The sequence below is a fragment of the Pteropus vampyrus genome, unplaced genomic scaffold (genome assembly GCF_000151845.1).
Source record: "Pteropus vampyrus isolate Shadow unplaced genomic scaffold, Pvam_2.0 Scaffold8, whole genome shotgun sequence".
NCBI lineage: Eukaryota > Metazoa > Chordata > Mammalia > Chiroptera > Pteropodidae > Pteropus > Pteropus vampyrus.
In genome coordinates, this window is record NW_011888789.1 from 12805539 (window position 1) to 12818476 (window position 12938).

Below are 12938 nucleotides of genomic sequence, written 5' to 3' on the forward strand. Positions count from 1 at the left end.
TTTGCTTTTTGTTGTTATTGAGTCGTATGAGTTCTTTGTATACTTTGGATATTAGGCCCTTATTGGATGATTGTCTTTTTACCTTGTTGATGATTTCCTTTGCTGAACAGAAGCTTTTTAGTTTGATGTAGTCCCATTCATTTATTTTTGCTTTTACTTGCCTTGCCTTTGAGGTCAAATCCATAAAATCCTCTTTAAGTCCAAGGTCCTTGAGTTTAGTTCTTATGTTTTATTCTACGCATTTTATTGTTTCAGGTTCTTTTTTCAGCTCTTTAATCCATTTTGAGTTAATTTTGGTGTGCAGTGATAGACAACAGTCTAGTTTCATTCTTTTGCAGGTGGCCTTCTAGTTTTCCCAGCACCATTTATCGAAGAGGCTTTCCTTTCTCCTTTGCGTGATTTTGGGTTCTTTGTCGAAAATTATTTGCCCATATAAATATGGGTTTCCTTCTGGACTCTCGATTCTGTTCCACTGGTCCATGTGCCTGTTTTGCTGCCAATATCATGCTGTTTTAATTACTCTCACTTTGTAGTGTAATTTGAAGTTGGGCAGAGTGATGCCTCCAGTCTTGTTCCTTTTTTCTCAGGATGACTTTGGCATTTTGGGGTCTTTTGTGCTTCCATACAAATCTGATGATTTTTTGTTCTATTTCTTTAAAAAATGTAGATGGGATTTGATGGAGATTGCATCAAATCTGTATAATGCTTTAGGTGATATGGTCGTTTTAACTATGTTGATTCTTCCAAACTAAGAACACAGAATGTCTTTCCATTTCGTTGTATCTTCCTCGATTTCTTTTAATAAGGTCTTATAGTTTTCATTACATAGGTCCTTAACATGTTTCATTAAATTTATTCCTAGGTATTTTATTCTTTTTGTTGCAATTGCAAAAGGAATTATTTTTTCCACTTCTTTTTTGACACTTCATTATTAGAGTATAGGAATGCTACGGATTTTTGAACGTTGATTTTGTATCCAGAGACTTTACTGTATTTGCTTATTGTTTCTAGTCGTGTTCTTGTGGAGTCTAGGATTTTCTATATAGAGAATCATGTCATCTGCAAATAGTGACAGTTTGACTTCTTTGTTTCCTATTTGGATGCCTTTTATCTTTCTCTTGTCTAATTGCATTCTCTAGGACCTCCAATGTTATTTCGAATAAGAGTGGCGATAGTGGACAGCCTTGCCTTGTTCTTGATGTTAGAGGGAAGATTTTTAGTTTATACCATTAAGTATAATGTTGGCTGAGAGCTTGTCATATATGGCCTTTATTATGTTAAGGTACTTTCCTTCTATGCTGACTTTGTTAAGTGTTTTGATCTTAAATGGATGCTGTATCTTGTCACATGCTTTTCCTGCATCTATTGATATGATCATATGATTCTTATTTTTTAACTTGTTTATGTGGAGTATCACGTGGATCGATTTGTGTATCTCGAACTATCCCTGTGACCCTGGGACGAAGCCCACTTGATTGTATAATCTTTATTTAGAATTTTTGCATCTGTGTTCATGAGAGATATGGTTTGTATGGTCTGTAGTTTTCTCTTTTTTTTTTTTTTGTGTTATCTTTACTAGGTTTTGGTATCAGAGTAATATTGGCCTCATAAAATGAATTGAGAAGTATTGCCTCCTCTTCGTTTTTTGGAAGGGTTTGAGGAGAATAGGTATTAAATCTTCTTTGAATGTTTGGTAGAATTTACTGGTAAAGCCTTCAGGTCCTGGACTTTTAGTTTTTGGTAGGTTTTTGATGATTGTTTCAATTTCCATACTGCTGATCGGTCTATTTAGATTTTCCAGTTCTTCTTGCTTCAGTCTAGGAAGGTTGTATTTTTCTAAGTACTGTTCCATTTCTTCTAGGTTATTAATTTTGGTGTTATATACTTTTTTTATAGTATTTTTGCATGATCCTTTGTATTTCTGTGATATCAGTAGTAATTTCCCCTCTTTCATCCCTGATTTTGTTTATTGTGTCCTTTCTCTTTTTTCTTGAGTGTGTCTAGCCAGGGATTTGTCTATTTTATTAACCTTTTCAAAGAAGCAGCTTTTTGTTGCATTTATTTTTTCTGTTTTGTTTGTTTGTTTTTAGTTTCATTTATTTTGCTCTAATTTTGATTATTTCTTTCCTTCTGCTGCCTTTAGGCCTCCATTTGTTTTTCCTTTTCTAGTTTTTTAACATGAAACATTAGGTTGCTTATTTGGGCTCGTTCTTGTTTTTGAAGATAGGCCTGTAATGATATGAACTTTCCTCTTATGACTGCTTTTGCCGTGTCCCAAAAGTTTTGATATGTTGTACTATCATTATCATTCGTTTCTATCTATCTCTTGATCTCTGCTGCAGAGAAGGTACTTTTTTTTGGTTCCCAGTAGGTGGCGTCTAAGCCTCTTGAATTCTTGCTTTATATAAAGCCTTATTACTGCCTTTTAATTTTCTTGTAGATATTTAATCATGCTTGCTACCCTCAGTTTCAGTTCCCTTCAGTGTCAGCGACAATCTCGGCAGCATTTGCTCAGATTCCCTGGGGCTCTGTGGTGATCGGTCTCAGAGTGTATCACCACTCTGAGGGGCCCTCTGGGTTGGGAGTTGTGGGCTGTGGCTCAGCCTTGGTTTTGCAACTGGGGCCAGTAATAATCAGCTGTTGTTTATTTGCCGTCCCTGCTTTTCTGCTGTCTCTGTTTCTCTGCCTTCTGCCCTGATGACTGGGCACTGCTGCTGGCCACATGGAGCTCACAGCTTTTCCAGGCAGGGCTGTTCTGGGAACTTGCTGTCCTTCTCCTCTCCCCCTCCTCCTACAGGGAGCCCTGGGGACAATGAAAGGTAGCTTCTTTGTTTTTCTCGGTTCACCGCCCGACACCTGGGGTTCTGACATGTGGTAGCTCTTGTGCGCAGATCCCACACTCAGATGTGCTGGTGTGCAGTTTGGGTGTTTTTGTTTGGTTTTAGATATACAACTTATTGTTGATTCAAGGGGAGCGATCTGAGGATGTCTCTCACTCTGCCATGTTTCTCCTCCCATGATATAAGAGAGACTTTTTTTTTTTAACTCATGAACTGGACTCAGTATTTTCTTTCAGTGTGAATGCTCATGCCTTTCTTCGATTTGGAAAAGTTCTAGACTTTTTCTCTTTAAATATCGAGTCTCTCCATTCTAAATTTTCTATGTCTGTATTTCTTAGTGTTTCTTCGCTAGTCTTTTATATATTATCTTTCTGTTTACCTAGTGTCCTGAGTGATTTCCTAAACAATTTAAAAATCAGCAATTCTTTTTTTTTTTCAGTTTCGTCATTTCTTGTTTAATGTATTCTGTTCCCTAATTGATTTCTATGGAAATCCTAAACATTCTTTTTTTTTTTCTTAAAGTTTTTCTTTTACCTATAATTCTTGCTGTAGGAATTTTTTAGTTTTTTAGTTCTGGCTGTGGACATTACCTCTTAGTGGCTTAATAATTCGATTGTAAGGCCATCTTAGGTAGTAACGATTGTCTCATGAGGATTCTGTACATCTGCTTTGTAGAATTCTCTTCGTGGAAATTATTTCATATTCTATTTTCTTAAGTCATCAATTTTTATTGTACTTGTTTCACCTGGAGATCTAGAATTCAAAGGAAACATGCATTGTCATCCTGAACCTATACTCTTGAGAGACTTAAGGTTCTTTGTTCTCTATGTGATATTTTTGTCTTCCATATCTTTAAACCATTTTAAGCACTTAGGGTTCTGTGTCTCCAGGTGATCCTTTTCCATCTATATTTCTAAAGAAATTTACCTGCCACATCTCAAAGACAAATGGTAGCAGCTTTTAGTATCCCCATTTCATGGATGGTATGACCTTTCATGGCTTCCTGGGTTAGGGAAGTCAGTTCCAACTTTCTAGGAGGTCTCAACTCATTATAAGCTGATATGTACAAATGATTTATGCACTTTTGAGGAAATTTAGCTTTGGTTACTATTTATCTTTTGTGTTTTCAATTTCCTCTTTTTTTCAAATTCTCATTAGAAATGTCCCTTTCTTTAAATTTTGGCTTGTATTTTGTGTTATTTTTTCCCCACCATTTCTCTATGTCTGGGATAGGAAGGGGAAAGAGCCCTGTGAGCCCAGTCTGTCTGATTATGTAAAATTGGTGGGTAAAACATTAGATTGGAACCTGAAGGCTAGAATCAGACTCAAAATCAAGCATATATTCTGTCCTGGGAAGTGATAAGGAGAAAAGCAAATCTGTTTACTTATTCCTCTCTCTAGTTGGGGATTTGAAATTTATATTCTTTATGCTCATGGTGTATGTATAAAAAGGAATGTACTTACCCTAATTTAGTAATCGTTTCAAATTATTCATCATTGGTAGTTAGTGGTATAAAAGAGTTGATGAAAATTATAAAATGATCTGACTTTAATTTGTTATGAAGAAACTTTTTTTTAGCATTAATTTAGAAACATTATTTTCATTCTCATTTAGATCCAGATCAGAAAGCAGCAGCTACACAGATACTGTCAGGTAAGTAAATCAGAGATATTTTTAAAAATAAGTATGTGTTAAAAAATAAGATAAAAAAATAAGATGAACAAATTGATAGTCAACAATTAATTGCTAAATATTAATTAAGCAGCAAAAGTTGGTAAGGTACTACACCAAAAAATAACCTATTAGTGCCAATCTGGTAACTAGTATTCATCTAAATAAATCAATGTCTTCTTTCCTTCAAGTTGTTACTCTATATTGGGATTTTATTCTTGAAAAAGAATAAACTAGAAATAAATGATGTGTAATGTTTATGGAGTTAACTCATAAATGGGGAAGTTTACTTTTTTATTTGGATACTCTACAACTAGAAACTCAATATGTACGCTCATGAATGACTCAGTGAATGCTTGCTTACTGTGGTCACTTAGGAAAAATTTGCCAAAGGAAAACATCATAAGGAAACAATAATTTTACATCTTCCATAGGCTCTCAGTATTTCAAAGTAATTTTAATTAGATCCCCCTTCATTACCCAAAAGGTGGGTATCTTTGTATAATAATACAATAAGTATTCAGTTTCCCATATCCAACAGTTTTGGGTTTGGAGTCCTTCTGCAGATATAAAATCTCTGACTTGTAAAGTCTTTATTTACTTGTATAGGGGGCTAGTGTTATACCTACAGGGTCTTCCAAAGTCCACTACTATCCTCGGAGACATCCAACTCCATAGAGTAAACTTTCTAGGCTGCACAACAAAGTTGTATAATTTCTCTGATTCCAGAAGAGGCCTTCTTCTTCATCCAGAATACATTCAGTATTGGTTATATTAGTTTCAGGTGTACAATATAGTGCTTTGACATTTTTATACCTTACAATGTGATCACCCCACTAATTCTAGTAATCATCTGTCACCTTGCAAACTTATCACAATATTATTGACTATATTCCTTTTCGCCTTTTCACCCAAGCCCCATTCCTCTTTTCTGGTAACCATCCCATTGGCCTCTGTTTTTACAAGTCTGTTTTTGTTTTATTTTGTTTGCTCTTTTTTTTTTTCAATTTTTTATTTTCCACATATAAGTGAAACCATATGGCACTTGTCTTTTTCTGCCTGACTTATTTTACTAGTTTGCTTTCATATCTTGCCTATCGTTAAGTAATGCTGTAGTGAATATAGGGGTGCATATATCTTTTTGAATTAGTGTTCTAATTTTCTTTGAATAAATACTCAGAGGTGGAATTGTTAGGTCATATGGTATATCTATTTTTAGTTTATGAGGAATTTCCATACTGTTTTCCATAGGGGTTGTACTAGTTTGCTGTCCCACTAACAGTGCACAAGTAGTCTCTTTTCTCCACATTTTTGCCAACATTTGTTATTTTTTTGACTTTTTATTACCTTTCATTTTCCCTAAATAGCTTTTTAGGTTTCCTCTTTGTCCTAAATATTTTATTATTTTATTATGATATTTTCTGATAGAACTTTTTTTTACTTATTTAGCTCTAGATTCAATATAGTCTTTCAATATCATCACTCAGGTCATTCATTCTGGAAAAATTTCAGTCATCATCTCTTCAATTATTTACTCTTCCCCATTCTTTATTTTTCCTCCATCTGAAGGGACTGTACTTGAGAGAGTCTTCTCACTTTAACCTCCATGTTTCTTAACTTGAATGTTCATACATTATGCTTTTTCACCTCTCTGCGTGACGTTGATATTCTCATATGAGTTTCCAAATCACTCATTCTCTTAACAGCTATCCTTTTCTTGCCTAATTTCTAACTTGATCTCTGTGAAGATCCTAAACATTTCTATTAAAGGTTTTCATATTATCCGTTGATCATATTGTGTGAATTTTTCTGCTGTGCTGTTGCTGTGGGCATTTAACACATGGTATTTTATAATTTAGACTTGTAAGCTCATCTTCAGGGGTGATGATTGTTCTTATAGGGATTCTGCATGCCCTGATTTGTAGAAGCATACATTAGGAAGAGGGGAGTGTTTCTGGTTTGCCTACCTTGGGGACATGAATGTTTTAACATTTTCTATGCTTGATAGTTTAAGTTTTGGGGTAGTGTAATTGATGAATTGAGGTTCTGCCCCTATACATGGTGCAGGCCTGGAGTTCTACATCTCTTGGTGATTCTTTTCCATCTGTATGGCTGAAACAATTTGTTGAATTCCTAGTTACCTTAGTTTTTATTATCCCCATTCAAGACTACCAGGCTTGGGCTTTGTTCTAGCTTTCTAACATCTAAGTATCTGTGCAATCAACTCCTTCCAAGCTAGGGTTATTAAAACAATATCCCTTAGGGTGTAAGTAGATTCTCTTATAGTCATTCAGTTTTTCCTCCTATTTTCCCTCTGAACTTCTAGTTTATCATATTTTACTGACGGAAGGAAAAGCCTTTTCTGGCTCTCTTTCTCAGTTATATATTATATTTTTGTGCTATTTTCTTCAGCTTTTCTGTTGAAAGAAAGGGGAAGTTTTCCTGTCAGTTCAGTCTGCTATATTGCCCAGAGGTAAATGTGAATTTTAATTTGCAATATATGGCTATTTACATATCAACAAATAAAAAGATAGCTTGGAACTGAAGGCCAAATTTAGGCCTTCAGAATCAAACTTATATACTGTGCTTAGAAAAGATAAAGAAAAAAATATATGTTTGCTATCTTGATACTTTTCCCTACTGGAGGATTTAAATTTTGCACTGAATGTTATACTTGATGTTGGGTAAATAAGAGTGCTACTTAATTGCATGCCTCAGGTGTTAAAAGAATTAGTTTTAGTATAAAATGGCCTGATATTCATTCTTAAAGTAGGCAAGTTTCTTAGTATTAACTTTTAGACATTATTTTTATTTTTATTTTTATTAGATCCAAGTCAGAAAGTAGTGCCCAAACATATACTAACAGGTAAGTAACTTAGAGTGTTTCTTATAAATAAGTATATGTTGGAAATTAGAATGAACAAATAATTGCTTAATATTTTTTGAGCAGCCACAGTTAATAGTTCTGCAATAAAAACACTTATAAATATTTCCCATTAAATATTAATTAACTCAATCTTTTTTCTTCAGTTGACTAAATTTGTATTGATTTCCTACTCTTTAGATACATAGGAAAGACTAGCTAAATCTAATAAGAGAAGATATTTATAACTGTTTTGTGAAACATTCACAAGCAGGACATTTTTGCATCCTTGTGATGGGATACACAAAAGGAAATATTACTTTTTTGTTTTTTGTTTATACCCACAAACTCAATATGAACAACTAAGTAATTGATTATTCCACTTAGGAAGGGTTTATCTAAGAATCAGTATCATGAACACACTAAAAATTCTACATTTCCCACACCTCCTCAACAGCCCACAATTGTGTTAGCAAGGGTTTTCTGAATTTTAGTTTCCAGTGCTCCACAATTGTGGCGTTGTGATCCTTCTGAAGTCATCAAGTATTTACTGATTTGCTTACCTTCCTTTCTCCCTTGTAGAGTTTATTTACTTATTTTTTGTAACTAAAAAATAAGTAAAATGTCTGGCATTTTTCCTTAAAATATCCTCTTTTAGTAATAGTCAATCTACTGGATTTCCAGAATATTCTTTATATCCACAGGCTACGTTTTCAGGCTGTGCTACAACATTATGTAGTTTCTATCCTCCCTGATAAAGTCAGCCCTTCCAATAGCTATGTCATTTCTATATCCTTTATGCTCTCTGTTGTTTTTGGGTGTCTCCTAACATAGTTACTTCTTTAGAGACATTAGTTACCTTCTCCAAACTAAGTATGAAGATAAAAAGCTGATTTTCTTCGTTGTATCTATTCTCTGTTACCATTACCAAAAGATTTGTGATATAGTGCTGAAACACTGTAATTCTTCCAAACTTATGCCTACATAGAGGCATTACTTTCCCTATATACTCTGAAATCACTTGAAGGTAATGGCCATGTTTATTTTGCTAACCAATTTATAGTTAGCACCAGCAGAAGAAATGCTCAAAAAATACTTGTTTAATGAATCAGTGATTACTCTTGAACTTCACATACACACATAATTAATGTTAAAACTATTCTAATTGTCCTCTTACATTATCTCTCAGGATAGCATGTATCATTCACATAATCATCTTCTAGAAATGGTATTCAACTAGATTGAGGGATAGTTGAGAACATCATCTATAGAACAACATATATTGCATTCAAAGAATATAATTTGGAATGTTAACCCATTAGTCAAGTTTGTGTTTAGCATATACCAGAAAAACATTCTTGGATTATTTATTTATTTAATAAATAAATAATAAGCTAGGCAGACCTGGTTGCTATGCTTTATTGTTATAGCACCCATTGTATTTTCTTTTTCTTCCTTATTATTTTAAAATTTTTATTTTTAGTATTTTTAAATTAAATTTATTGGGGTGACATTTGTTAATAAAATTGTATAGGTTTCAAATGTATATATTTTTTAAATTGGAAAGACAATGGGAGATGTTGGTAGAACCAATTTATTGGTTAAACACTACCAAAACAATAATTTTTTTAAAAGCCAGAAATCTAATGGGTTGTACATGTCAGTAGATTGAGAAGTCTAGATATACAAGTTCTTTTATTGGTTTGGGGGAGAATTAACTATATGAAGTAGGGGTGCTTTGTGATCAGAGTAGTAAGAGAAATCTATAAGTTTGAATATATTAAAAATAGAAGTAAGGAAGGATAAAATTATACTACTATATCACTGAATTCTCTCACTAATTTTACTGTCTATATTCTCTGTCAATTAACCTCATTTAATTTGTCTTCAATTTATTCTTTTTCTTTCTCATTCTTTTTGTTGGGGTATCAGATAAGATATCTTTGTATATAAAAATAAGAAAGAGGCCCAAGAATTTGATTTTGACTTTTGCTAATAATTAGTATAAAAATGGAAATTTGGCAGGTATTTCTCTTTTACCAAAAGAAAGAGGAAGAAACTGTCAAAAATTATAACATAACTTTGTCAAATTGTATCAAACCAATAGCATTATTATTTTTTAAAATTTAGATCCAAATCACAAGAAAGCACCCAAACATAAAACAGTTGGTAAGTACATTAAGAGGTGTCTCTTAAAAGAAATGTTTGAAATTAAAATGAAATTCACAATCCACAATTAATTTCTTAGTATTTATTAGGTAGATGAATTGATAAAGTACTACACCAAAAATAATTTATTAATCTTTACTAATCTTGTTATTAATGGGTATATATGTATGTATGTATGTATGTATGTATGCATGTATTTATTTATTTATTTATTTTAATGGGTATTTAAATCACTTAGTGTTTTTTCCTCAGTTTAGTAAAGATCTCAAATTTGTTGGGAACTTGCTCTTGTAGACAAAATTGAATTAAAGATTTAAATCTAATAAGATATGATATTTGTAAATTAATCTATAAAACATATTCATAATCAGGATCACTTTATCCATTAGGCACAGTAGGCACAATGACTAAGGCCTATGCATTTCCAAGTACCAAAAACACTGTTTATAACCTGAAAAATTAAAAATGATTGGCTCCAAGATATGGAAAAAGTAAAATTAACATGTATTTAAATTTCTAAAAAAGTGCAAAGGTAACTTAATTGTTATATTTATGAACATTTCATTGTATGTAGAAAAAAATGTTAGATTTTCTCATTTGCAAGTACTTCTAATTAAATGATGTTTCCTCAAATATCACAAAAACTTGTAGAATAAGTAAGTTACAGTCAAATAATATCACAAGCGAAATTGTAAAAATTCTTTCTAGAATTCCTTTTTTCTGCCCTATGAATTTTTGCTTCACAGTACCCCAACTATATGTTTTGCAGTGGAAGGGAATTTATTTACTATCTGCTATCAGTACCTTAAGAATGTATATCTTTGTTCTCTTTCACAGTAACTAGTAATTCCTTCAGAAGGCAATGGATAATACTGAGTATCTCACTGAGAAATGAAAATTCCTTCTTTCTTCTCCTGGTCATGGCTGAAGGAAACAATAAACTGAGTGTGAACCAATTTGCATGCGTGTCTGTTTTTCTCTCTTTCTCTGCCCCTGAGGCTGCTCTTCTGCCACTTTAGGGCCCTTAATCGAAGACAGTCACCTCAACTCTGATGTTTCCATCCCCTCCTAGCTCCCTGAGCTATTCTCTGCAGCTCTCCCACCACCCACTTGGGTTTACTCCCTGGAGCCCCAGATGCTAGTGATTTGCACCAAATGCACTTACTCAGGAAGGACTCTAGGTGGTGGGCCATGGTCCTCCTCCTGGTCCTTCTCACGGGACTTGGCTGGCTGCATGCTAGTCTCAGTAAATCCAGACATTTGCCTACCTCACTCTCCCCACAACTCCAAACCAGGCTTCTGAGGGAGGCTGGTTTGCTTTGGAGGCTGTACTTTAACATCCAGGCCTCTTGCTCTACCAACCATCTTTTTCTTGCCCCTCTACTGGTTGACCTGCCGGGTGAATCCCAGAAGACAGAAAGACTCAAGGAGTTTGGGCTTGGGTCTCAGGGGCAAAGATTAATCTCTCATCAGAGTTTGGTATCAGGATTGATAAACTGAGTTAGGAAAAAGTTCTCTCTTTTTTTTATGTTTAAGAGTTTGTATAAAATTGTTTAGTTTTTCAATTAAATATTTGGCAAACTTCACCAATGAAGCTGGAGTTTTATTTGTGGGAAGATTTTAAATTATGGATTCAGTTTTTTTTTAACAGATAATGGACTATTCAGATTTTCCATTTATCTTTTTATAGTTTTTAAAGATACTGTAATCTTAAAGGAATTTATCCATTTCATTTAATGGTCAATATTTTGGCATAAGGTTTTTCATAATAACATTTTTATTGTTTATAGAGTCTATAGTTGTGGCCCTTCTTTCATTCCTGATCATGGTGATACTTATACTGCTTCCAATCAGTCTTGATAAGATTTTTTTCCATATAATTAATCTACTCTCTTTATACATTTGACTTCATGTTTCTCTATTGCATCTCTGTTTTCTATTTCACTGGTTTCTGCCTTTTAAAATTTTGCTCTTTACCTAGCTTCTGGAGGTGAAAGTTTAGATAATTGATTTTAAACCTTTTCTAATGTATTTAAAGGTATAAATTTTCTGTATGTACTCCTTTAGCTTCATTTCACAAATTTTATTATGTTCTATTTTCATTATTCTTCAGATCAAAATATTTTCTGATTTTTATCTTGATCTCTGAATTATGGGTTACTTAGTATGTTGTTTAATTTCTAAATATTTAGAAACTTTCAGTTTAATCATTTCTTATTGATTTCTAGTTAATTAAGTCATGGTCAGAGAACATACTTACATGATTTCAATCCTTTGAAATTATTGTTTTGCTTATGATTCAGCCTATAGTCTATTTTGGTGACTGTTCCATGTACACTAAAATAAATGTCCATTTTGTAGTTGTTAAATATATAAATGTAAATTAAGTCAAATTTTTTTAACAGTGTTTTTGAAACCTTAATGTTTTTTCCTCTTATTTTATCACTTCTTCTGAGAGGTTTGTTCAAATTGCCAATTGTTATTGTTGATATGTCATTTGTTTTAGGTATATTATTTGTGTTTCATGTATTTTGAAGTCATATTTTAGTGCATGTTTCTCTAGGACTGTTATGTTTTCCTTATAAATTGACCCTTTATCATATATAAGTCTCCATTTTATCTCTAGTTATACTCTTAGTCTTGAATTCTACTTTTCCTGGTATTAATATATCCATGCCCGCTTTTTTACAGTTAGTTCCTGCATGAGATATTTTTTTAAAATCCTTTTACTTCCAATGTATGTTTTCTTCTATTTAAGAAAATAGATGTAAACAGCATACAGTGGGTTTTGTATTTTTTTAATTCAGTTTTTTTTTATTGGAGTGTTAAACACATTTACATTTAATGTAATTTCTGATACTTTGGTTATACCTTTCATTATTCTTTTGTTTTTTTTTCCCCCCCCTTCTGTTTTCTTTTAGGTTAATTTAGCATTAATCTCTTTTTTCTTCTCTATTGGCTTTTTAGCTGTTCTTTAAGGGACTATTCCAGAGATTACAATATACATCCTTAATTAGCTGTTCTTTAAGGGACTATTCCAGAGATTACAATATACATCCTTAATTTATCACAGTATTCCTTGAATTAGTATTATCCTGTTTAACAAACAGCAAAAGAACTTTACAACAGTATGATTCCTACTATCTCCTCCTTCCCGGTGCTACTACATTTAATTCTACATATATTATAAATACCACCTATACATTGTAATTTTCACCTGAAACGGACAAAAGTTTTTCCAGAAAATTTAGTACTTTCTATTTATCTTTCTGGTACTCTTTATTTCTTCTAGATCTGTGCTTCCATATGGGATCACATCCCTCAGCTTGAATAACTTTCTTTGTTATTCCTTACAATGTGCTTCTGATGGCAGATTTCCTTCAACTTTTTTTTT

The 12938-nt window shown here is 32.9% G+C and overlaps 1 protein-coding gene across 1 annotated transcript in view; it reads left to right on the plus strand.

Annotated features, from left to right (window-relative positions):
* The window catches only part of LOC105300956 (disintegrin and metalloproteinase domain-containing protein 5-like), a 164375-nt gene that overhangs the window by 2136 nt on the left and 149301 nt on the right, over nt 1-12938 (plus strand). Inside the window, exons 3-4 of the mRNA XM_023520046.1 lie at nt 4456-4494; nt 7340-7378. Of these exons, the coding sequence (XP_023375814.1) occupies nt 4456-4494; nt 7340-7378 (78 nt within the window). The remainder of the gene's footprint in view (nt 1-4455; nt 4495-7339; nt 7379-12938) is intronic.